Genomic DNA, 24,896 nt, shown 5'->3' with positions numbered 1-24,896 from the left:
CAAAATAGGTAATTTCACTTAATCCTCACAACTATTTTATTGCATGTTGTCCTCAATGAACATATATTAAATAACCCATACATGTTAAGCTTTAGGACACAAAGATGACAAGGAAATATTGCCCACCTGCCTAGGCCAGTGAGGGAAACAGATTAAGCAAATTAGCAAGTACAGTGCAGTGTGAATATATGCCAGGACAGACAGTGATATTCTGGACACAGAGTAGAGGTGAAAACAGATTGCTTTAAGGTGGTAAAACTTGAACTTCATTTTGAATGACAAGGAAAAGCCAAATAAAAATGAGGGAAAAGATATTTCCTTCCAACTGAGGACACAACAGCTAAGAATTGACTGTGTACAAGCACTGTGCCAAGCACTTTATTTATTCCTCTTCTCATTCTTATAACCTGAGGAAGAAGGTTCATAGAAGCTTGTGTAACTTCCAAGGCCACAGAAATTGCCAAGCCCTAAAGCCCAGCTTTGAATACAGGCAACTGACTCCAAAGCCCCATGCATTTAACCACCAAGCTATTTCACAGCAGGGAAGACTTGGAAAATTATGAGTAGTTTTACTTTGACTAAAGTACAGGTTTTGTGTGGGGGAAAAGGAAATGAGGCTACAGAGGCAGGTGAGAACTAAATTAGGAATGTCCTGTGTATCCCACTAAGAAATGCTAATTGCGTCCTCAACGTAACACGTAAGAAGGATGCATGGCAGGATCTTAAGCATGGAGTCATAAGGTAGATAGATAGATCTTAACGGTAACAATTTATATGCCAGGATGTGCCCTAAGCATGTACACTCCATTTAATCTTAAAAACAATCCATGGAGATAGACACAATTATTATCACCAGTTGTAAAAGTGAGGCACAGAGAGGTTAAGTGATTAGCCCAAGATGGCACACTAGCTAAGTAGAAGAGCCAGACTTCTAACCAAGCAGTCTAGCTCCAGAAACCATGACCTTCACCACTCAGTCACCTTGCTGGCAGGTAGACCACGGACAATCTCTCTGGCTCCAGCTATGTGATGGATGAATGTGAGAGTATCCATCCTGGAAAAGACAGGCAACATGGGAAGACAATATTCTTCAGGCAAGAGAGCAAACTCAGAGAAGTGAGAAGACTTTGCCCCAGATCAGACAGCATGTACCAGAGTTGAGATTTGAGTCCAAGAGTGTCAGATTCAAAAGTCCTTATATTTATAATGTTTGGGGATGTGTATTGCTAATTCAATTTCTATAAAATTATTCCAAATTCTAAATTATCTGGGTCTACATTGAGATTTTATTCTTTGTACATTCAGCATTCAAGTATGATCCCACTAAGTGCTGTGCTTAAAGTGTGTCAGAAAATTATCCACAAATTGCCATGTTTCCCTATCCTCAAGAATGCATGGGCTCTTCTCTGTCTAATGGCTGTAAGAGAGCCTGCAGAGCATGTCACTATTTAAAGTTAATAAGCATCAGCACAGTGAGCAGATCATTTTGAAAATCATTACGTCTGCTCTCTTATGAACTGTTTTTAATATGAAATTGATCTTAAAATGCAACAAAAGTAAATGCTATAGATTTGTTGTGTTCTTTTTTCTTCTACTCTCTTATCTTAGTATAATTTGAGGTTTAATGAATGCTACTCGTTTCTATTCAATATCTGACTTTATGGTGAAGTTCCATCCAGAGACAGGAAATGTTATCCTGTAGAAATGATGAGGTATTCTCAACCCCTGTTATATTGATTCCAGCTACCTGTCTGCTTAATAAATGCTACAGTGTTGCATTCCACCAAAAGCCAGACTTGGGCTGCTCAACATAACAAAAAAATAATGGAAAATACCATTTCATTTTAAGGGTACCCTGCTGCCTCTCCAGAGATCTCCTCTGTGTGCTTAAGGGTGCAGATTAAAGAGTGTACCCGTTTTTTCATTAATTTAAACCTACACTGAAAGTTTTACAATGGCTGTGGTAGCCACTAACCACAGGTGGCTGCTGAGCACTTGAAATGTGGCTAGTCTGAACTGAGATGTGTCTAACCTGTGTCTAGTACCTTTCTTAAGGCAGCTTCTAAATACTTTTAAATCACATATGTGGTTCACATTTATCTTTCAACTGAACAGCTAGAGCCTTTACCTCTTCTACTAATCTCATAGCATTCACATACTATGTGCATATGCTCATTTTGCTTTGTTTTGGTAAAGATACAGCAAGTCCTCTTCCAAGAAATTCATTACAATTTGCTTTCCTTCTACAAATACAGTCTTCAAAGAGGTAACTTAAGTGAAGATACCAAGGTTCAGTTTTCTTATCTGTAAAACAAAGAGTTTGCCCTCTAGACCCCAAAGATTGTTTCCCAGCTTTAAGTAATCTAGGAGGCTAAGTCAAAATCATTTTCTACCTCATCTAGTTACATCTGCAAAAATGGCCTATGCTTCAAAGGGATATGAAAAATTCCTCATCTACACATGTACTTAATTAAGCAAAGTATTCATTTTATGGAATTTTAATATTCTACCTACAAGAAGTATACCTTAGATTTGTTCATTATTCCTAATTTTAAAAATCTAAAATTATAGCTAAACTGTTGATATGAATAAATGCTTAAAATTTTGCCATACCCCTGCCCACTATCTTTCAGAATATACCACATTAAAAAACGGCATCATCCTCAAATGAGTAGGGCGATACAAAAACACAGCCTGAGGGAATCCACATATAATTCTCTGTTGCAAGTTTAAAAAGGACAAATTCCCAAGTTGGGGGAAAAATGATCACTAACAACAGGAAAGGAACTGTCATATTGACAAGTGGGAATCAGTTATGTAAGTAATAGAATTATGAAAGGTCCAGGGCGCAGGTGGAGTGTTATTCTATCATGTCACTAGCAGTTCCACTCAAAAGATATTTAATGATTGAGTTCCTTGCACTACTTTCAAGTGACCCATAAAGCAGTTTCTCAATTTTCCTTAAAACTGGCAGGATCAGAGGCTTAGATAAAAAGCAACCGTCTTTAACTTGATTGAAGCCAGAGAGAAGTGGTGATGACATGGTTGGAAAGGATGTGTTTGCTCAACTATAGAATTCTTTAAACTCTGGATATTCACAGTAATTTTTACGTGTAGGCTTACAAGTGATCTTTACAGTGAATCAGCCAGAATCCATTTCAGAAACACATAAGAGGTTTATTTTCTACAAATAATAATGCAGCTAATTTTATTCATGTAGCATTTTACTTACAACAGCAATGTAGCAGAGGCTGCTAGAGCCTACCAATATCTGTGTCCTCCTCTGCTTCCTGGGCACACATAGTTTCTGATTTATTGTTTGGTGTGGCCATGGACTGAGTTCTGGCTAATTCAATGCAAGACAAAAGTGACAGGTGCTACTTTCATGATGGTCCCTAAAAACCTCTTGTGTTTGACCTTTTATTCTTTTCCCATCTTCTGATGGAGTGGTAAGGATTCTGAAAAGCAAGAGGAGGTTAGAGCCACAAAACAGAAAGTGACTGTATTCCTGAGTCACTGTGTGACATACAACCACTCTCACCATCAGCTGTTAATGAGAAATAAATAATAGAGTATTGTGTTGGACCCCCCTGAAGTTTTGGAGCTTATCTGTTATAGCAGCTACCATCATTTACTTACCTTAGACAAGCAGTTTCTCATGTGTTCATCATTTTACCCTAAACATTTTCTCGCTTAGGAGCTGAGGGTGAGAAAAAATTCGAAAATACCATCATATCTATTAACAGATAAGGAAATGAGAAACAATAGGTCATGTGACTGGTTTATTCTCACAGGACAAGGTGTAACACACGTCCTTGGAAGTAAACATCTAGCTATAAATGAGACAATTAGGCAAAAACAATAGAAACAGACATTGAATTCAGTGGAGCCAGAAGATGGCTGTATTTTAAAGATGAAACACAGCTGAATGAACTCTACCATGAGCATATCTAACTTTACTGCAGAAAGCAAACAGAGTGGCATGCATAAGGCTGAAATGAAAAAACAAAACAAAACAAAAAAACACCTAATTCTGTTTGAGGTAGAAATAAGCAGAAATGTGAAAACTGGCAAGTGAGAACCACACACATTCTGTTGGTCAGTCTTAGTTACACATTCCACCCATATCTGACTGAGGAAAGACTACAGTTAGCACCACCCCCAAATTACGCTGACCCTTGTACATTATTTGTAAATGTTTTTAAATTTATCCTTTGTTGCCTTAAAAAAGACCTGAGTCAAGAGAAGCCTCTTGAAGTATCTGGACCAAGCAGACCCAGCAACAGTACTTGGCCTAAGCCTAGGCTAGTTTACATAGCAAAACAGTCATTAAAAGGTAACAGATCTATTTAAGCTAACCTTGCCTTACAATATGGCACCAAACCAGGTGAAATAGTTCTTTGGCTCTACTTAAGGTAAATATTCTGCCCATGAGCTGATATGGGCTTATCAAGTAGAGATAGCTGCCATTCTATAATAGTACCAGTTGATAAATACTGTGAATATTTTGCAAATAACTGCTACCCAAAACAGATCATAATCCAGAAGATAGCCTACCTATTGACAATGAAATATTTCAATAATGTTTCCTAAAGTCTCCTGGTCCATGGAGAATCGTTACTAAGGAAAGGAAAACAATCTTATTTTGATTGCTTGAGACAAACTCAATGTTTGGTAGCCTGTTTTAAAATAAAATTGACTGATATATTTATATGGCTTTGCTAATCTTATGGGTCATTTCAGATTTGACAATCATGGTTAACAAACATCTATGTAATTCAGCAAAGTGCAACCTGGAAATGCACTCAAAAGAATCAGCACTTGTCTAAGTGTCAGACTTCCACTCCCTCTGAGATACAAGCTGATCTGATTTAACATGTTTCCCTTAAGCCTCTGGAGATGTAGCTACTGTCTACTGGGCTGCAAACTTTAAAATGTAAGCACTGACTTTGGTAAGTGATGGAAAGTGTTTTAAGTGCATCCAAGAGACTTTTTATTCCCCCACTAGAAAGGCACTTGAAGGAAAAGAATATTAAAGGCCAGGACAAGACTACATCAAGGTCCACCTTGTTAAGCCAAAAGAACACAATCAATATATTGTGTCTTGTGCCACAAAAGCCCCCTGCCTTGCTCCAATCTTGTTAACGCACTATTGTTGGGTTCAAGACTGCAGATGCAGCTTTTGTATCTACCTGCAGTACTTTATCAAACTGATGAGCATAAATGTCTCTAGGTAATTTAGATGAGATAATTAGTTTTATTTTCTAGTTTGAGACATATTTTTCAAAGAAAACATTATCAGAACTTTATGTATAACCTTCTCTGGGCCTAAACATTCTTCCTTCTCTTAGAACTAAATTGGAATTATGAAGTTCCCCCTCCCACTTTAGGATTATAACTAATACCCCCACATCCAAATTTAGTATCAATGTTTGTTGGTAAGCATTTTGATGACAGAGATTTTACAAAATTTTGAAGTTATTTTAACATTGCTTAACACTGCAGTTAACAATCATGTTAGCAGAACTGCCAACCTACTTTTACAAACAATATGAACAGTATATCTAAAATAGGTAGCATTTCTGGGGGTGGAATAGTGAGGACGGGAGAAAGTCCTTATCATTTATCTTCTCCAGACTTCAGGAGGGAATGATTGCTTTAAATTTCTTTGCTTTTCTACCCAAGTAATAACTTTTGCCCTTATGAGGAGGAATGTCTATATGGCAAGTATGATAAAGATTCGTTCATGTTTGCCAGAGACCATAGCTCCAGCAAGGTAGAAGCCATTCCTTTTCTTGAACCTCCCACACTCATATGTGATCCCCAAAACTTGCCATTTCTACATCATCCATAGAGTAAATATCTCAGTAGGTCTCTGCATCACTTGTTCTACCTTCTCCTCCTACAACTGAGAAGTGAGAAGATGTCAGCCCTGCAGTGGGGTCTGATGGTCCCAGAGAACCAAGAACCATCTATCTTGGTTCACTTGATTCAAGAGAACAAAGATAGATGTGGGACTATGATTCCCACACTGTCCGATATCTATCCCCTACTGATTCAAACGTATAGAAGTAGAGAAAAAAGTAATGATAGCTCATACCTCCAACAAGCAGTGGTAGGTACTATTCCATTTTTCTGGAACAAAGTGATCCTGAGTTTATTTATGGTTAAGAGTTAAATGACCCACAGAGAAATGTATTCCATGCTGTTTCAGGCTACATAATTAGAATACTGATCTGAGTCTCATAAATGTTTCCCACTGGTCACAACTAGGCCAGGACACATATGAAAAGACAATGTCCTACTCAAGAGCACATGCTACACTTGGGTGGGTAGATGTATATGGCAGTATCTTGGATCATAAAGTTTGAGTTATTGACTTTTATTTTTTCCAACAAATAGATATTGAGATGATCCATCCCTGTGGTAGGTATGATGGGAAATATAGTAATACACACAACATATGTTAAAAAGGCAATCAGTGCATTAAATAAGGACAGAAAATGACTATCATATGCATAAATATATATGTATTATATACATAATGTTTATGAAGTACTACAGAGCAAGAACCACCATAGGTTCTAAGAGAGATGTAATGATATCAGTAAAGATGGTAAGGAGAAAAATTTCAGTGGATTTTTCATTGTGCTAATAATAATATTGACAATTGCTAATGTCTACTGAGCATCTACTATGTTCCAAACACTAACCTAAGTACCATAACTGTATTATCTCATTTGATTTTTACAGTCATGTGAAGTAAGTACCCTTACAGTTCTCCTTTAAAGATAAAGAAACTGAGGTTTAGAGAAATAAACTATGTGTTGAGGTATGTTCTTTTACAGTCACCTTTCTCAGGTGGAGAAAACTGAATTTTTAAAAAATTTAGTTACTTGCTCAAGGTCACATAACTAGTAGATAGAAATACCAGAATATGAACCCAATGTATCTTCCTCCAAAGCCCATGCACCTAATGGTTATAATAGAATTCTCTTTTTATCAGCAACGACTCTTATAACAGCCTCTTCAGTTTTCCATCTTAGTTAAGAATTGGGTCTTCTGCCACCCTCTCAGGCAGAGCCTATATTTTTCTCTATAATTCTTTGAACTTCAGAAAAAGAGGGTGAATACTTTTTGTTTCCCATTTTCATTTTGAGACTAGTTCCCTTTTCTCCAGCAAAGCCCCTTTCTCCCTTGAAGCTCATTTTGCCACTTCCCCCAAACCTGTCCATTTCCACTACAGCCTCTCATTTATTAAAGTGTCTCTTCTCTGGTCATCCTTCTCAGTGATTTCAGCACCTATCCTAACCTCACTCTTCAATACATGACTGCATTTTATATTTTATTGAGAAAATAGAAGTTATCATATTAAAACATCTCATTTTTTCACCATCAAATCCACAGCCTCCAAAATTCTACATCTAGCTTTTTTTAGGGCAACATTCCATGGAGAGATGATCATGGGTTAAACTAAAGCAAAGTTATAGGAATGATAAGAAATAGCTGAATTTGTGATATTCTGAAGGGAGAGATGACAGACTTGTTGATGGGTTGATAACAAATCTGAGAGAGAGAAATCAAAGAAAACACTTAGATTGTTTTATCTGAGCAAATCCTAGTCAATGGTAATCCCACTGTCTACGATGGGAAAGAAGTATAAATGAGAAATCTACTATGTGAAGAAGGAATCAAGGATTCTGTTTGGTTGTGCTAGGTTTGAGATACCTGTGAGGGATCCAAGTGGACATTTCAAGTAGATGACTGATTACGTGACTCTGGAGAAATCAGAGAAAAGGTTGGGGCTGAAGATATAAATTTAATAGTCATTAGCATATAGATGGTATTTAAAGCCATTATATTTGGACACAATTACCTAGGCAAAGAAAAAGAGAGAGGAAATGTTGAGCCAGTACAGATTTACTGACTAGTAAGAATCCATCAAATAATCAGAGGAGGTGCCTGAGACATAAGGAAACCCAGGAGAATATGAGCATCTCTGAAATAAAATGTTTACAGAATAAAAGAAAGGATTGATGATTCTAAATGCTTCAGAGAGGTTTAGTTCCATTCAGACTATAGTCCGATCATTGGACTACCTTTGTCTTTTTCCAATTAGATAGCCTAGCATAGTGCCTGGCCCATCGTAAGTACACAGTGAATATTTGTTCAATAATTTCTATGATGATTGCCTTGATTTATAAATTCATTCCAGCAAGTAAAAACAATTAATGATATTATAGATGGGCATTCTAAGAAGAGAAAAGGGATAGAATTATAAAACTAAAGAGAAGAGGCACATGTAAGAAAAACAGACTCATTCAGTTTTGTGGAAAGGGGGTACTTGAAATTAAATCTAGAACAATGTTTTCGAGTCCTTTTGTAAAGACCCTTGAATATCTTAGAATGTTGATCATCCCAAAGAGACTTAATCAAAAAATTAAATGCCTGGGGTACTATACAAAACTAAGTAACAAGGAGAATTACAGAAAATATATACTGTTTCTTTCTACCTTGATGACATGATTGCAGATCCTATAGTCTCAAGGTACAGGTAGTTACCCAATTTGAATATTCTGGAGAATGAGCAGGGTGGCTCAGCCATAGTCCTGTGCCTTGCCCTCCTAGGGACTAATTCCAGGTTCCCATGGACAGAAATATATTAATAGCTGAAGGCTGTATCATAACAGATCTCAGGAAAAGGGGTAAAAAGCTATAATAAAATATTTGGCCAATATATCAGTAAAAATCAGCCCATAGATGTTTTACAGATTTGAAGGATGTGAAATGGCCAATCTACAGTTCCTACGTCATGCAGTAAAACTTTGTTTACACTAGCCTTTCTTCAAAAGGCAAACTATGGGCAAAAGTATATTTCTGCCTGGTAGCTTGCAGGCCTTCTTTTATTTCTTAAAATGTGTTTAGCAACTCGTCATGTCCCTCTGTTGCCTTGACTGTCCAGCATGTTCAGTACCTCTCAGCTCTAAACCCAGCTCATAATATAATTGCAGAATAACTGAATGAGTCTAAAAAGGGTCAATAAGTAAGATTTTAAAACAGACATTATGCAAAAAGGAAGCTAGACTTAGCCTAATTACTGCCTCTCAAATTAGGCCAAAGGATTTCATCATTTCTGGTATGACTATATTCAGTGTCTATAGGACTTTCAGTATCTATAGGCATTAAACATAAAATAGACTAAATTTTCTGTATGCAACAGACAATGTCTTTGAACTTAAATAACAGGTCCACTGATGATTTTTCAAAACTATTAAAATACTATTACATAAAAATTCACTTCACAATTTTAATTTTTCTTCAATTTTTCAGAATAATGGTGTAGATTCTGCAGTAATACAACAAGCTACAAGAGCAGAGTTGATTTGCATTAAATCAACTGGCCAATTCTCATTTTGCATCTATGTATTTACTGAGCACCCATTATGCACAAGGTTTTATGTGGCAAAGGCTGAAATGCAAACAGCTAAGTTTAGCAAGACATAATACATCGAATACTACAAGCAAAATTGAGAGAACAATTTATTCTGACTCAGTAGATCAAGGAAAAATGGGATTTGAGCTGGACCATGAGGGATGAATAGGATTTCAATTGGAAGAAGAGAGGATAGAATAAAGCACTCCAGTATAATAAATGATCCCAAGGAGAAGGAAAGGGGCCATGAAATCATCCATCTGGCCTGTTCTGTTGGGAAAATGATCAGTTAACTCTCAGGTGTGACTGGCAAGGTAATGGGGAAAGATGATATCACAAGAGATGAAGTTCAAACTATCCATATGGGACCACATGTCACAGGGCCTTGAGTGCTTTGCTAATAAGTTTAGACTTCATTCAAAAAAAATAGATTAAGAGAAAAAAATGTATGTTTTTTCCATCATTCTGTAGCCCACTCCTTCAGTCTATACCCATTTAAGCACGACATTAAGGTTCTGCATACTCTTGACAAACTAATTCTTACAACTGTATGTTAAAAATTTGTATCCCTGTGTTAAGAGCACTTTGTGATAACTGATTAAACTTAACTAAAAGGGATTTTTGTCATCCACGTTCACATCAATCTTGTCTTTATGCTTATGATTTATGGTCAAATCATCCAATAGTTCTAAAGAAATTTGAAAGTCAAATTTCTTACAGTAACATCACCTGGTCCAATTATTTCAATATGACACTTAAGAGAAGCTTAAACACTGCCAAAGGTATACCTCCCCGCTCCATCAGCCTCTATAGGTGGGAAATTTTAACTGCTCTAATTACAATGAGCATAGTCCGCACTTGCTGCAAAGATTCTTCTGACCGATTGAGTCTGACCTTAAGCCACCTCTAATCTATCTACTTTCTGCCTTTATAAATCGATCCTATGTGGGGTACAGTCTCAAATCCTTTCTTAAACTGTTACAAAATTGCTCTATAACCAGAAGAGCACTCTTAGAAATATGCTCACAATCCTCCTGATTTTCAATATGAATGTGTTTTTACAAACAGACCCGACCCTAATCGAGCCAAACTATTCCCTGATATCAGACAGTCTTGGCCCTCAACATTCTTTCCAATATTTTGTCTAAAAAAACGCACCTAAGGGCAGAATTTTAGACTGGCACCTTTCCGAATTCTTCCTCATTACATTAACCACGTTTTAAAACTATGTCTAGAGTGTTGTAAGTACTTTTGCCAAAGGCTTCCTATTCCTCTTGCTTCCTTAAAACTCCACAAATTTCATCTTCTCTGATTCACAGTCCAGTAGTTTATATAGTTTATTATCCTTGGTGATACCTTAGTATAACAACTTACCTTTCTATTCTCCCTCTCCCTCTCCCTTTCTCTCATATTGCCTGTGAGCCTCTGAAAAACATCTTTGTACATGTGAGATGTCTGTTTGACTTATTTAATTCAGGACTGTGTTTACATCTTTAGCATGATCTGTCACATTAATCTTTCTGTCTATATCAAACCTCTGGCCTTCTGTTTCTGCCTTTCCGTGTTTTCCTTGTACACAGTTTATCCAGCAACTCATCAAACAGAAATTTCCAGGAAGCAGCTTGTCTGCACATGCACTCAATGCAAACATACTCATAATGAATGATTTCAGAGAACTACAGGAATCTGAAGAGCCTTAGAATAAAGATTTTCCCTATGTTCCTGGAGTTTCTACAGTGACCTGAATTTTATTGTAGTGATTTTATTTGAAAGGCAGTCAACATTAAAGTTGGTTTGAAGATTTCTTGAGAGAAGGGGAGATACTTGACTCAATTTCCCTGTCCTAGGCCCAATCATGGTACACTGGTCAGTGAGTGAGAAACCCCAAAGTTGGTGGGCCACATGAATGTACCAAGTGGCAAGATGGGCCTGAAGCTCCTATAGGGTTAACATTCATCCCCCAAATATCCCCAAGCCTAAGGGAGAAATATTCAATAGCAAATATAAAACTCCATGACAGGAGAAGAGAAAGATCATGGGAAAAAATTTAAAGCTTTGTATTTTAGTATCTTTAATTAGCAAGTTTTTCCTGCTTTTCAAACAAGAAGCCCATGCTTGCACTTTTCTCTGGGTTCTACAAATTACAGAGTTAGTTTGCCAGTGGATTTCTATTACTTGCAACCAGAGGAATCCTAACTAATACATATGCTTTTCGCATAGCTCTGTATTTTGAGTAATTCTTTACAATCCTCTTTCACACAAGATAATACCATTTTGTAAATGTTCTGTTGGGTTGGAAGAATTTGTTCAAATCTTTCTCCAACACTAAATGGTGAAATCCCCAGGGCCTTGTCTTATTTGATTTTGCTCTTTTGGTGCCCAGACACAGAATTCACACTCACTGAATGTTTTATAAATAAATGTCAATATTATCAGTCATTAAGACAAGAATGCTTTCAAAGATCACCACATTCTATCCAGAACTAATGACAGGTAAGAGAGAAGACTTCGTCTATCAGCTGCATATTGACAACTGCCTAGTTAAAGCTCACTTTCTGTTTTGGCATTAATGCAGGACTGGGAAAGCAGATAAACACTCTGCAGCTGATAAGCCTAACCTTCATGTCAGGTAATGCAAATCTGACTTGAAACTGTTTGCAAGCGTTTTGTCCATTTAAACTCAAATGCCAAAATATTGAGCAAAACATATTGCAGAATTTCAGAATGATTTTAGTCTATTTATTAAGTATGTGAGCAATTTTTTTAAAAATTCTAGATTGTCATTGTACACTGTCTTCCCTTTCTATTTTCTCTTTAGTTTCTAGTTAGAATACAATGTATGTGAGAGAGAGTTAAATGATAAACAGCCAAGGGAGGAAGAGGAAAGAAAAAGAGAAGGAAAAGGGGGAGGAAAAAGGAAAGGAGGAAAGGGAGGGAAAAAACTAAAAGCAGTTCCACTAGTTGACTTAAATCAGATTCAACTATGTCTTACTTAAAATTTACTTGTGAAATAGAATAACGGCATCAACTTCTCAAGATGATGGTGGGAACTAAATGAGATAACATATACGAATACATACATCAAGGTGTCTTGCACATACTTAGTGAGAGTTTTTGTAGCTGAACAAGTATTTTCCATCCAAAAGAAGAAAAGACGCCCTACATGGGCATCAACCACCACAGAAGCCCATCTGAGAGAATTCACACCAATTAGTATTGTTTTAGAAACTGCTGTCTTATGTAATGCTTATTAAAAGGCACGTTAACTGTTTACTTCTAACCAGATTTAGTCAAGTCTATGAACAATATCATGTCTATCTAGAAAAGCTTTTCTATATTTAACACTTATAAAGACTTAGTTGGCCGGGCGCTGTGGCTCACGCCTATAATCCCAGCACTTTGGGAGGCTGAGGCGGGCGGATCACGAGGTCAGGAGATTGAGATCATCCTGGCGAACACGGTGAAAAACTGTCTCTACTAAAAATACAGAAAAAAATTAGCCGGGGGTGGTGGCGGGCGCCTATAGTCCTAGCTACTCTGGAGGCCAAGGCAGAAGAATGACGTGAACCCGGGAGGCGGAGCTTGCAGTGAGCCGAGATCGCGCCACTGCACTCCAGCATCTGCAACAGACCGAGATTCCGTCTCAAAATATAAAAATAAAAAGACTTAGTTCCGCTGAGCGCAGTGTCTCATGCCTGTAATCCCAGTCCTGTGGGAAGCTGAGGCAGGCAAATCACTTGAGGTCAGGAGTCGGAAAGCAGTCTGGCCAATGTGGTAAAACCCCATCTCTACTAAAAATACAAAAATTACCTGGGCATGGTGGGGCACGTATGCAACCCCAGCTACTCAGTAGCTGAGGCAGGATAATCAATTGAAGCTAGGAGGTGGAGGTTACAGCGAGCTGAGATCAAGCCACTGCACTCCAGTCTGGGTGACAGAGCAAGACTCTGTCTCAAACAAATAAAAAGTAAACATGAAAAAGACTTAGTTTAAGTTGTCTGGTTATTCTTGTCCAACTCCCACTGTAAATGTTTCAGTTACAGGTGGCAAAGTTAACTATAAAATGTATGCCCTGAAATTGAGACACAAATTTGGTTATCTCAGGCAGAAGGCCATAAACTGACATCCTCCTCCTCCTCTTCCTTCTTCTTTATTATAAGACTAATACTACTCTTTAGTTTGTATAGCATTTTATAGTTTAAAACATCAAATATATATTCCCTTAGTGATTCTATGCAATAATACTGTGTCCGGAATTGGTGGGTTCTTGGTCTCACTGACTTCAAGAACGAAGCCGCCCACTCCTGCAGTGAGCGTTACAGTTCTTAAAGATGGTGTGTCGGGACTTTGTTCCTTCAGACGTTCAGATGCGTCTGGAGCTACTTCCTTCTGGTGGGTTTGTGGTGTCGCTGTCAGGAGTGAAGCTGCAGACCTTCGCGGTGAGTGTTACAGCTCATAAAGGCAGCGCGTCTGGAGTTGTTCATTCTTCCCGGTGTGTTCGTGGTCTCGCTGGCAGCAGGAATGAAACTGCAGACCTTCACGGTGTTACAGCTCATAAAGGCAGCGTGGACCCAAAGAGTGAGCAGCAGCAAGATTTATTGCAAAAGAGTGAAAGAACAAAGCTTCCACACAGTGGAAGGGGACCTGCCTGGGTTGCCACCGCTGGCTCAGGCAGCCTGCTTTTATTCCCTTATCTGGCCCCACCCACATCCAGATGATTGGTCCATTTTACAGAGAACTGATAGGTCCGTTTTGACAGAGGGCTCATTGGTGCGTTTATAATCCTTGAGCTAGACACAGAGTGCTAGACAGAAAAGTTCTCTAAGTCACCACTATGTTAGCTAGACACAGAGTTAGCTAGATACAGAGTACCCATTGGTGTATTTACAAACCTAGAGTTAGACACAGAGTGCAGATTGGTTGCATTTACAATCCTTAAGCTAGACACAGAGTTCTAGACAGATAAGTTCTCCAAGTCCCACTAGGTTAGCTAGATAAAGAGTGCTGATTGGTGCACACACAATCCTCTGGCTAGATATAAAAGTTCTCCAAGTCCCCATGGGCTCAGGAGCCCAGCTGGCTTCAGCCAGTGCATCCTGCAGTGGGGCTGCAGAGGAGCTGCCCACCAGTCCCGAGCAGCGCCTGCACTCCTCAGCCCTTGGGTGGTAGATGGGACCAGGTGCCACAGAGCAGGGGGCGGCGCCTGTAGGGGAGGCTCAGGTAGCGGAGGAGCCCACCACCGGGTGTGGAGTTCAGACATGGCACGCTGCAGGTCCTGAGCCCTGCCCGGCGGGGAGGCAGCTAAGGCCTGGCGAGAATTTGAGTGCAGTGCCGGCAGGCCAGCACTGCTGGGGGACCCGGCTCAACCTCCACAGCTGCTGGCGAGGGTGCTAAGCCCCTCACTGCCCTGGCCCTGTAGCGCTGGCAGGCCGCTCCCTGTGCCGGACCCGCCTGGCCCTCGCCAGGGCCTACCTACCTGAACTCACACTGGCCTGCGAGCGCAGCAAGCGCAGCCCCAGTTTCCGCCCGTGCCTCTCCTTCCACACCTCCCTGCAAGCAGAGGGAGGAGGCTCCGGCCTCAGCCAGCCCAGAGAGGGGCTCCGACGGTGCTGTGGCGGGCTGAAGGGCTCCTCAAGCGCTGCCAGAGTGGATGCCCAGGCCAAGGAGGCGCCGAGAATGAGAGTTGCTAGCACATTGTCACCTCTCAATACTGTTAGATAAATAGGGAAAGTAATACTGATCTATCTATCTATCTATCTATCTATCTATTTTTTTGAGATGGAGTCTTACTCTGCCCCCAGCCTGGAATGCAGTGGCATGATCTCGGCTCACTGCAACCTCTGCCTCCCAGGTTCGAGCAATTCTCCTGCCTCAGCCTCCCCAGTAGCTGGGATTACAGGTGTACGCCATGCCCAGCTAATTTTTGTTTTTGTTTTGTTTTGTTTTTTGTTTTTTAGTAGAGGTGGGGTTTCGTCGTGTTGGCCAGGCTAGTCTGGAACTCCTGACCTCAGGTGATCCACCCACCTTGGCCTCCCAAAGCTCTGGGATTTACAGGAGTGAGTCACCGCACCCAGCCCTAACCAAATTTTAATATGCAATATGTAAAAATATAAAAGTTACAATTCCCCAATAATGAAAGCAGGTGCAAAGTACCAGCAGTGAAAGCAGGTATAGAGTACAAGCTCTTTATCCAATTGTTCAGCTAACACCACATTGCTTTCCCATGTAGCATTTATAAAACACAAGACTTTTCCTTACTGAGGTCGACACAATTGATTATGAGAATGTCTTTAAGAAAATTATTTTCCCTAATTCATAACTTTCAAGGGAAGATATGTTTCCTCTCACAGTCTGCAGACACCCGGAACATTATTTGCACTCGTATTTTTTCACAGCTGGACTTAGAAAATTCTACAAAGGTGAAACCACCACTTATCACAATGGCAAGAGAGGACTTGGCAAATACAAACTCACAGGACAAAGGCAATTAATATTATTTTATGAGGTAACATAATTCTGAAAAAAGTGCATTAAAATTCCTATGTTGCTCCTCAGATTTATAGCACTAGCATGCAGTTACCAGCAGTGGGCTTGATAATCCATGGAATTACATTAACGTTTTTGTTTCCTTGTTTTGCTTTGGAAATTTCCTTAGCCTTTTAAAAAGGCTGAGCACTAGTTTATTTGCTTCAGGGTACTTTAGAAAAAATATACATGAATATTCACATATAAAAGACCATAGGAAGAAATGCAAATAATATGGAATTCATAGCAATAAGTGAATTTTCTTTTTTCACACACTACTAGTTTGCATGTTTCCAGTCTTTATGTATTTACATAAATATGTATATAGATATTTATAACTTAGATATTTGATGACACTATATTGCTCTGAACTTGATTTTATTTTTTTTTCTCAAAAATATGTAAGGTATCTTTCAATGTGACGTGTATGTGTATGTGTTTGTGTGTGTGCATGTGTGTACATACAAATGTTTAGAGTTTTAAACCACAGCATTCTACTCTATAAAATGAATATGCCAAAATAAATGTAATCATTCCAAGACTGATGGATATTTTGGTTGTTTCCGGTTTTCAGTGAATATAAACAGTGCTGCAAAAAAACACTCTACATACATTTCCCCCTCTTCATGAACCTGTGCTTTTTTAGAATGAATTTCAAGAGGTAAAATTGATGGAATCAATAGAATACATACTTTGAATGTTGATAAATTTTGTCAAATTGCTGTTGGAAAAAAACAAAGAGTTTTACCAATTTACACTCACCGTCATGTATTAGGCTTTCTGCTTATCTCACCTTAAGCAACACAGAATAAAATCAATCTTTTAAAATTCCTCCCCAATCCAATCCATAAATATAGTGACTTAGTCACTGTAAATTATTTTTCACTCATTACCAGCATTTCATCCCTGCAGAGGAATACTGACAATGTGTTTACTATGTATCTTTGGGCAAGTTACTTAACCTCTCTGTGTCTCAATTGTATCGCTTCTAAAATGAGGATAATAATACCTACCTCATAGGATGCCTTTTGTTTTCTTGTTAATGTTGCCTATTTTTTCATTATAATTGTGCCTTTCCTCTTTGGTGATGTGGTGAGTTAACACATAGTAAACAAGTACCTACAGCATGCAAGGCACGACTCTAAACGGCAGAGACAATAGGGGGACAATATCAAGTGTTCACTGTCATGGAGCTTACATCCTAGTGGGGAGGCAGATAACACAGAGACAAGCAAACACATAAACATGTAATGTTCTGTCAGGTTGTGTTTGTGAAGAAAAAAATCAAGCATGGTGTGGGCTAAGAAGTACTAAGGTGCTATTTTAGATAGGGTGGTCAAAGAACATTTCTGTGATGCGGGGACATTTGAGTAGAGACATGAAAGAAATGAGCATTGAGGCTGAGGCAACAGCAATGCTGAAGGAATAACAGGGACCCAGTAGGCTGAGGCAAAGGGATTGAGGGTGAGAGGAAAGAGAGGTGTCAGCTGTGAGGAGCCAGGGACCAGATGCTGAATGCCATCATAAGCCAGAAGGAGGAATTTTAATTTTATTCTAAATGCTAAGGGAAGCCAGAGCACTGGCCTCTGAATTGATAAACTGCTGCAAGACAGTTACCAAGAAGGTCTGACACACGAGTGCCAAGAGCCCAGGCAGAATGGCTGCTCACAACTCACCCCTAAGGCAGTAAGCCTACCTCTGCAGATGGTCCCATTCCCCACGTAGCCCGGTTTGCAAGTGCAGCTGTGTCCCTGGACAGTGTTGGTGCAGATGGCATTCTCGTCACAGTTGTGCTGGCCGCTGCCACATTCATCGTGTTCTGTTTCCAGGGTGAGAGAAAAAAGAGAAACACCTTTTCTTAAGTTGGAATTACTGGTATTGGGAAATGTAGCTGGAATTCACCAAATAAGAATGACAGTGACTACCACATGTCACTACCTTACTATGTGCCTAGAAGTTCCTGTTGAAATCTAAACTCTGAAAGAAAGATGTTATTATCCCTACTTTGCAGGTAAAGAAACAGTGTCAGAGAAGTCAAACAACTCCTGTCCGTCACACAATTGGTAAGTGCTGCGCTAAGGCCGTTGTTTCTTCCACCTTCTGAAAAGGTTTTCACAGAGATTCCAAGGTAATGGCTCTCAATAGGGGGAATTTTGCACTGCCTCACCCTGCAAACATTTGATATGTTAGGGGGTATTTTTGGTTGCCATTTTTGGGAACAGGAGGTGATACTGAAACCTAGGGAATAAAGGCCAGGAATGCTGCTAAGCATTGTACGATGTGCAGGACTGCTCAAAACAACGAACTAGCTGGTCTAGAACCTCCACAATGCTGAAAAATGTCCACAACTGGAAACCTTCCCCTCAGGTTACAAAAAAGAGAAGAGAAGAGAAGGGAGAGGGGGAACGGGAGAAGGGAGAAGGGAGAAGGAAAAGGGGAGGGGAGGGGAGGGAAGGGACAAATCTATATTAGAGATTCCATGGCTTATTTAGAACAAAGAGGATAAAACTGAAGAGGAAGGCCGGTGAATATAGCCTAGCAAAGGAGAATTTCCCAACAAAATTTTCAAAGGAGTGCCACTGGTCACAGGGAAGGCTGGTAAGCACAGGATTGTGCTGAGAGTAGGAAAAGGATTTACTCTGGGGCCTCTGTTTAAGGGCCTTCAGCAATTTAGCTCTAATTTTCCATATAGCCCACGTTCATAGGGTTCAGATCTAACCTCTGCATAGCTGCCTGCCGTGTAGTGATATGGGTTATATATATTCAGATAGCTGTGGCATCCTTGATCCACAAGACATGGAGAGAAACCGATCTAACCCTACAAAACAGATGAAACGATTCCAAGTTAGAAACTAAGATTTCATAGATAACCATAATTTCCTCTCACACTCAGCAAGTTTATGGAGTTACCCAAATGACTCCTCTATAAATAAACAATATGGCAAAGTTTATATCCTTTATTCCTTTTTAACATCTGCTAGTATAATTTCTCACAAATTTTAAGAAGAAAAATCCAGTAGGGCCATTTGAATCACAAATAGTTATAAAACAAGAATAGAAATTCCAGCTAGAAACCTCAAGGAAATAACACTAATTGGAACAAAACAAAAAATTCAATATAGTTTGTTAAGTGAATTGTTCAACCAATGTATCAATCATTGGAAATATTATCAATCTTCATTTATTTTTTATTTTAAATTTCCTAACGGGGGTCCAGTAATGAGAAAGTTTAAATCCTGCAAAATAGGACTGTTTTCATCACACACACATAACAGAGGTAGGGCACACACCTGCATCTGATTATTGATTTAATACTTGGGATTTTCCAAACAAAATTTTTATTTAGGCCTTAAGACCAACCCAACTGTCAGCAAGAAATGTGCACAGGTTAGCAAACAGTGAGAAAAGAAGATAAGATTTCTGAGGACACACCTCAAGTCTGTGCTCAAGTCATCTCCAGCACACTGCAGAAATAGTATACCTCTGTGCATGTCCACTCGAATTTACAAACCCATCAAGTACCTAGTATGTGCAGCTGCACTACCAGACAATGTTAGAAACATTAAAAAGTCTAAGAATTCAGACTTATACTCCAAGAGTTTTCAGTCTCCTTCTTTAAATTCATTTAATAAATAATGATTATGGTCTGTACTGGGAATACAACGATGAGTAGATATGGTCTCTGCTAGCCTGAACATTTTAATAGGGGTAACTACCTGGAACACAGAAGAGAAGTGATAAGAGTTATAAGTAGTTGACCTTATATTTTATCATACAAATGGAACATATTTTAGAATGAAAGCGTGCTCCACTAATAATTACACTGGGATAACAAGCGTAACTCAGAATGACCCAGGCAAACTAGCATGTGTGGTCATGCTAGATAAGAGGAATAAAGATAAGCTAGACTGAGAGTTCATTGGAGGGAAGAAATTCCTTCTAATGGAAGGAAGAGAAAAGCTCTCTCGCAAAAGGTAGTGTTTGAAATAATCTTTCATGAATGGTCAAGGTTTCTCCATTAGAGTTGCTCATATTAATACCTTACATAATGTTATTGAATCTAGAGAATGCCAAGCACAGAAGTCAATATTTTACACATATTATACCATTTAATTCTCCCAACAATTAAATGAAGTATGTTTGCTGATTTTACAATGAAGAAACTTAGACAAAAGTACTTTATATAATAACTTTCCTAAGATCATAGAACTGGTAAGTAGAAAAACTCAGATTGTGGATGTAGACACTAGATGAACAAACATGTCACTGAGCAGTTAGAAATTAATTTGGATGTGGCTGAAACTAAACCATGACATGTGGAAATGATATCATAATGCAAACAACGAACTGTCTTCCTGTATTCTAGCCCTCAATTCCTACTGAGATCTCCTACATACTTACTGAGAACAGATGACCTATTCCCAAAGAACAAAGGCTATAGAACTTCCACATTTCATTTTCTTTAGTCATGCCCAAGTTTTCAAAATGACCAGCATCTTCAACACTGTGTTTAATAGAGACAGCCAAAGAAAATATAGTTTTCTTCTATAAATATGACATTCCTTTCAGGATACTAAGCATGCTACAAAAGATAGGACAAGTGCTTGTGAAAGATGGACTGGCATTTAGGTTAAGAGTATGAACTCCAAAGCCACTGGCCTAGATGAGAAGATCCTGGTTTGCCAAGTACAAGCTAAGTGTACTCAAGTAAGTTACTCAACCTCTCTCTCTTAGATTCCTCATTGTAAAATGTGGAAAATGATAGAATCTATCACTTGGGATTGTTTTGAGAGTTAAATTAATTAATATAGGTAGAAAACTTACTACAGTATATTACAGCCGGTAAGTGCTCCATAAATGTTAGGTATTTGATTGTCGCTGCTGCTGCTGCTACTACTACTACTACTACTACTACTACTACTACTACTACTACTACTACTTCTACTAATATTGCTGCTACAATTACTTGCGGGTAGAGTTAATCATAGGATGGTGGTTACAGTTGAACTGAGACAGATGTTATCAAGATGATTAATTAGAGGTGTCCAGCACTCACCTCCCAAACAAAGGACCACAACAACCAGTAGATAATCACAAATCAAACAGTATATTTAAGGAAGAATACTGGGATTCAGTAGAAAAGTTATGAAGACCTTCTAAGGTTCAGAAACTTAAAAAGGCATTATAGAAAGGAACGCAAAGCACCTGGTATCAATTAGTTTCAAGTCAAGAGGGACTCCTATTGTGGGAAAAAAGAAAGTGGGAGATTGCCAGCAGCCATATTCCCACCATGGACACCAGCAATTCTAGCTACAGAAGAGCTTCACAGCCCTTAAAGGCCCTGATCCCAGCATAGGGAGCATTTGGAATCCAGACAACTTCACACTTCCAGAGAGGGAAAACATGCTGAGTCCTTTCTACTCCCCTGGATCCAGGATGCTGAAGCACAATACCATTTGAAGAGCAGAGTTGCCACCAGAATGTATCCATTCCTAGGATCCAATAGTCACTGTATGCCCATATTCCTGGGGTCTTGCTGCCATCCCACCACATATACCCAGAAGGCTGCAGCATCATGACACGAGATGGACATAGAAACATTACCCCAGGACAGAGGGAGCCAACACACAAAAGCAAATGAAGTCTAAGAAATGACTGAAAATGAATTCAAAATGATGATCTTAAGGAAATTCATCAAGATATAAGAGAACACAGACATTTCAACAAAATCAGAAAGACTGCATGATTTGAATGAGATATTCAACAAAGAGATAGATATCACAAAATAAAATCAGAGAAATCTTGAAACAGAACAATTCAATGAATGAAATAAAACTTTAATTGAGAACTTCAATAATAGGCTAGTTTCAAGCAGAATAATTTTTAAACTTGAAGACTGCTCTTTTGAAGAAACTCAGACAAAAATAAGAAGACATTTTAAAATAATAAATTAAGCCTAAAAGGACATATGGGCCACCATTAAGTAAATAAATATGTGAAGTTTGGAAGTTATACGAAGAAAAGATGGGAAATGACATAGAAAACCGACTTAAAAAAAATAATAGTCATAGGCTGGGCATCGTGGCACATACCTATAATCCCAACACTTTCGAGGCTGAGACAGAAGAATCACTTGGAGTTTGAGATCAGAGTAGGGAAGATGGTGATGTGCCATATCTACCAAAAAAGAAAAATCTGGGTTATGGGGGCACACACCTGTGGTCATAACTCCGCAGGAGGATCACTTGAGCCCAGGAGGTCGAGGTTGCAGTGAACCATGTTCATGCCACTGCATTCCAGCTTGGGTGATAGAGAGAGACCTTGTCTCAAAAAATAATAATAATAAAATAATAAGATCAGTTAAAAACTTCCCAATACTTGGGAGAGATATGGCCACCCAGATTTAGAAAGCCCCCAAATAAATTCAACCCAAAAAGGTCCTTGCCAAGGCACATTATAGTCAAACTTTCAAAAGGCAAAGATAAAGACGGAATGCTAAAAACTGAGAGAAAAACATTAAAATCACATATAAGGATATCCCATCAGACTAACAGCAGATTTTCCAGCAGGCCAGAAAAGAATGGGATGATATATTCAAAGTTCTGAAAGAAAAAACAACTGCCACCAAGGAACCCTATACACAGAAAAACTAACCATCAGAAATTATGGAGAAACAGTCTTTCTCAGACAGGCAAAAACTGAGGAAATTCATTATCAGTAGACCTGACCTACAAGAAAAGCTTAACAAAGTTCTACATCAGGAAGTGAAGGGCAATATATACTTTTTTTTTTGAGTCATATACTTTCATGAAAGTCGTACTCATATATAACTCACCAGTAGAGTAGATAAACACATACAAAGGGAATGGGATAACACATTACTATTACAGAAAACCACCAAACCACAAAAATAAACAGTAAGAGAAGAAGAAAGGAACAAAGGGTATAAAAAACAACCAGAAAACGATTAACAAAATAACAGAAGTACTCATCTATCAATATAAACCTCAAATGTAAATGGTTTTGATTTCCCAATTAAAATTAAAATATGTGGACTGTTGAATGGATTTTTGGTAAGACCCAACTATATGAAGCTCATAAGAAACTAATATCACCTGTGAAAACACACACCATCTAAAAGTATAGGTATAGAAAAATGTATGCCACACAAATAGAAATCAAAAGTGAGCAGAAGTAGCTATGTTTATATCAGATGAAATAGATATTAAGTAAAAAAGGAAAGACAAAGAATGTCATTATATACATTATATAATAAGAGAATCAATTAAGCAAATATATATAACAATTATAAATACACATCCGTCCAACACTAGAGGACCCAAATTCATAAAGCAAATGTTACTAGATCTGAAGAGAGAAAGACAGAGAGAGAGAGAAGAGACTCCAATACAATAATGATAGGGGGCTTGAACAACCCACTCTTAGCATTAGATAGATTATCTAGACAGAACATCAACAAAAAAAGATTGGATTTAAACTGGACTTTAAGCCAAATAGATATAAAAGACATTTGCAGAACAATATATCCAATGGCAGAATATACATTCTTCTCATCAGCACATAGAACATTCTCCAGGGTAGAACATATGTTAGGCCACAAACGTCTAAACAAATTTCTAAAAATTAAAATAATATCAAGTTTCTTCTCAGACCACAATGGAATAAAACTAGAAATCAATACCAGGAGAACTTTAAAAACTGTATAAAAACATGGAATATAAACATGTTCCTGAATGACCACTGGGTCATTGAAGAAATTAAGATGAAAATCATAAGAATTCTTGAAACAAAGGAAAACAGAAACACAATAGACCAAAACCTCTGGGGCAAAGTAAAACCAGTATTAAAAGGCAAGTTTATAGCAGTAAAAGCTGACATGAAAAGAATAGAAAGATTTCAAATAAGCAATCTAATGATGTACCTCAAGAAATTTGAAAAGCAAGAGGCAACCAAACCCAAAATTAGTAGAAGGAAAGAAATAATAAAGATCAGAGCAGTACTAAACTGAATGGAGACTTAAACAACACAAAAAATCGGCCGGGTGTGGTGGCTCATGCCTATAATCCCAGCACTTTGGGAGGCCGAGGTGGGGAGATCACGAGGTCAGGAGATCGAGACCATCCTGGCTAACACTGTGAAACCCCGTCTTTACTTAAAAAAAAAAAAAAAAAATTCCAGGCGTGGTGGCGGGTGCCTGGAGTCCCAGCTACTCAGGAGGCTGAGGCAGGAGAATGGCGTGAACCCAGGAGGCAGAGCTTGCAGTGAGCCAAGATTGTGCCACTGTATTCCAGCCTGGGCAATCAAGTGAGACTCTGTCTCAATAAGCAAACAAACAAAAACACAACAAACAAACAAAATACAAAAGATCAAAGAAACAAAAAGCTTGTTTTTTGAAAAGATCAACAAAATCAACAAACCTTTGGCTAGACTAAGGAAAAATGAGAAAAGAGCTAGGTAAATAAAATCAAGAAACTGAAAATGAGAGACATTACAACTAATACTACAGAAATATAAAGAATTATTCAACTAGGCCAGATACAGTGGCTTATGTCTATAATCTCAGCACTTTGGGAGGCTGAGGCAGGTGGATTGCTTGAGCCCAGGAGTTAGAGACCAGCCTGATCAACATGGTGAAACCCCATCTCTACAAAAACTACAAAAATTATCTAGGTATGGTGGCCCACACCAGTAGTTCCAACTACTCGGGAGGCTGAGGTGGGAGCATTGCTTGAGCCTGGGAGGTCAAGGCTGCAGTGAGCCATGATCATGCCACTTCACTCCACCCTGGGCAACAGAGCGAGACATTGTCTGAACAACAACAAAAGACGCTATTACGGTAGCTATATGCCAACAAATTGGAAAACCTAGAGCAAACAGATAAATTTCTGGACACAGGTAACCTATCAATTTTAAACCA

At 38.6% G+C, this 24,896-nt stretch overlaps 1 protein-coding gene across 4 annotated transcripts in view; it reads right to left on the bottom strand.

Moving 5' to 3' along the window:
• The window catches only part of NELL1 (NEL-like 1 (chicken)), a 995,550-nt gene that overhangs the window by 358,975 nt on the left and 611,679 nt on the right, over positions 1 to 24,896 (bottom strand). For all 4 annotated transcript variants that reach the window (XM_011937505.1, XM_011937506.1, XM_011937507.1 and 1 more), the window contains one exon: positions 17,655 to 17,777. In XM_011937505.1, the coding sequence (XP_011792895.1) occupies positions 17,655 to 17,777 (123 nt within the window). The remainder of the gene's footprint in view (positions 1 to 17,654; positions 17,778 to 24,896) is intronic.

This window comes from Colobus angolensis, unplaced genomic scaffold, assembly GCF_000951035.1.
Source record: "Colobus angolensis palliatus isolate OR3802 unplaced genomic scaffold, Cang.pa_1.0 Scaffold164, whole genome shotgun sequence".
Taxonomy (NCBI): Eukaryota; Metazoa; Chordata; class Mammalia; order Primates; family Cercopithecidae; genus Colobus; species Colobus angolensis.
The sequence above is the reverse complement of the archived record's forward strand: the minus strand, read 5'-3'. Positions and strand labels throughout refer to the sequence as shown.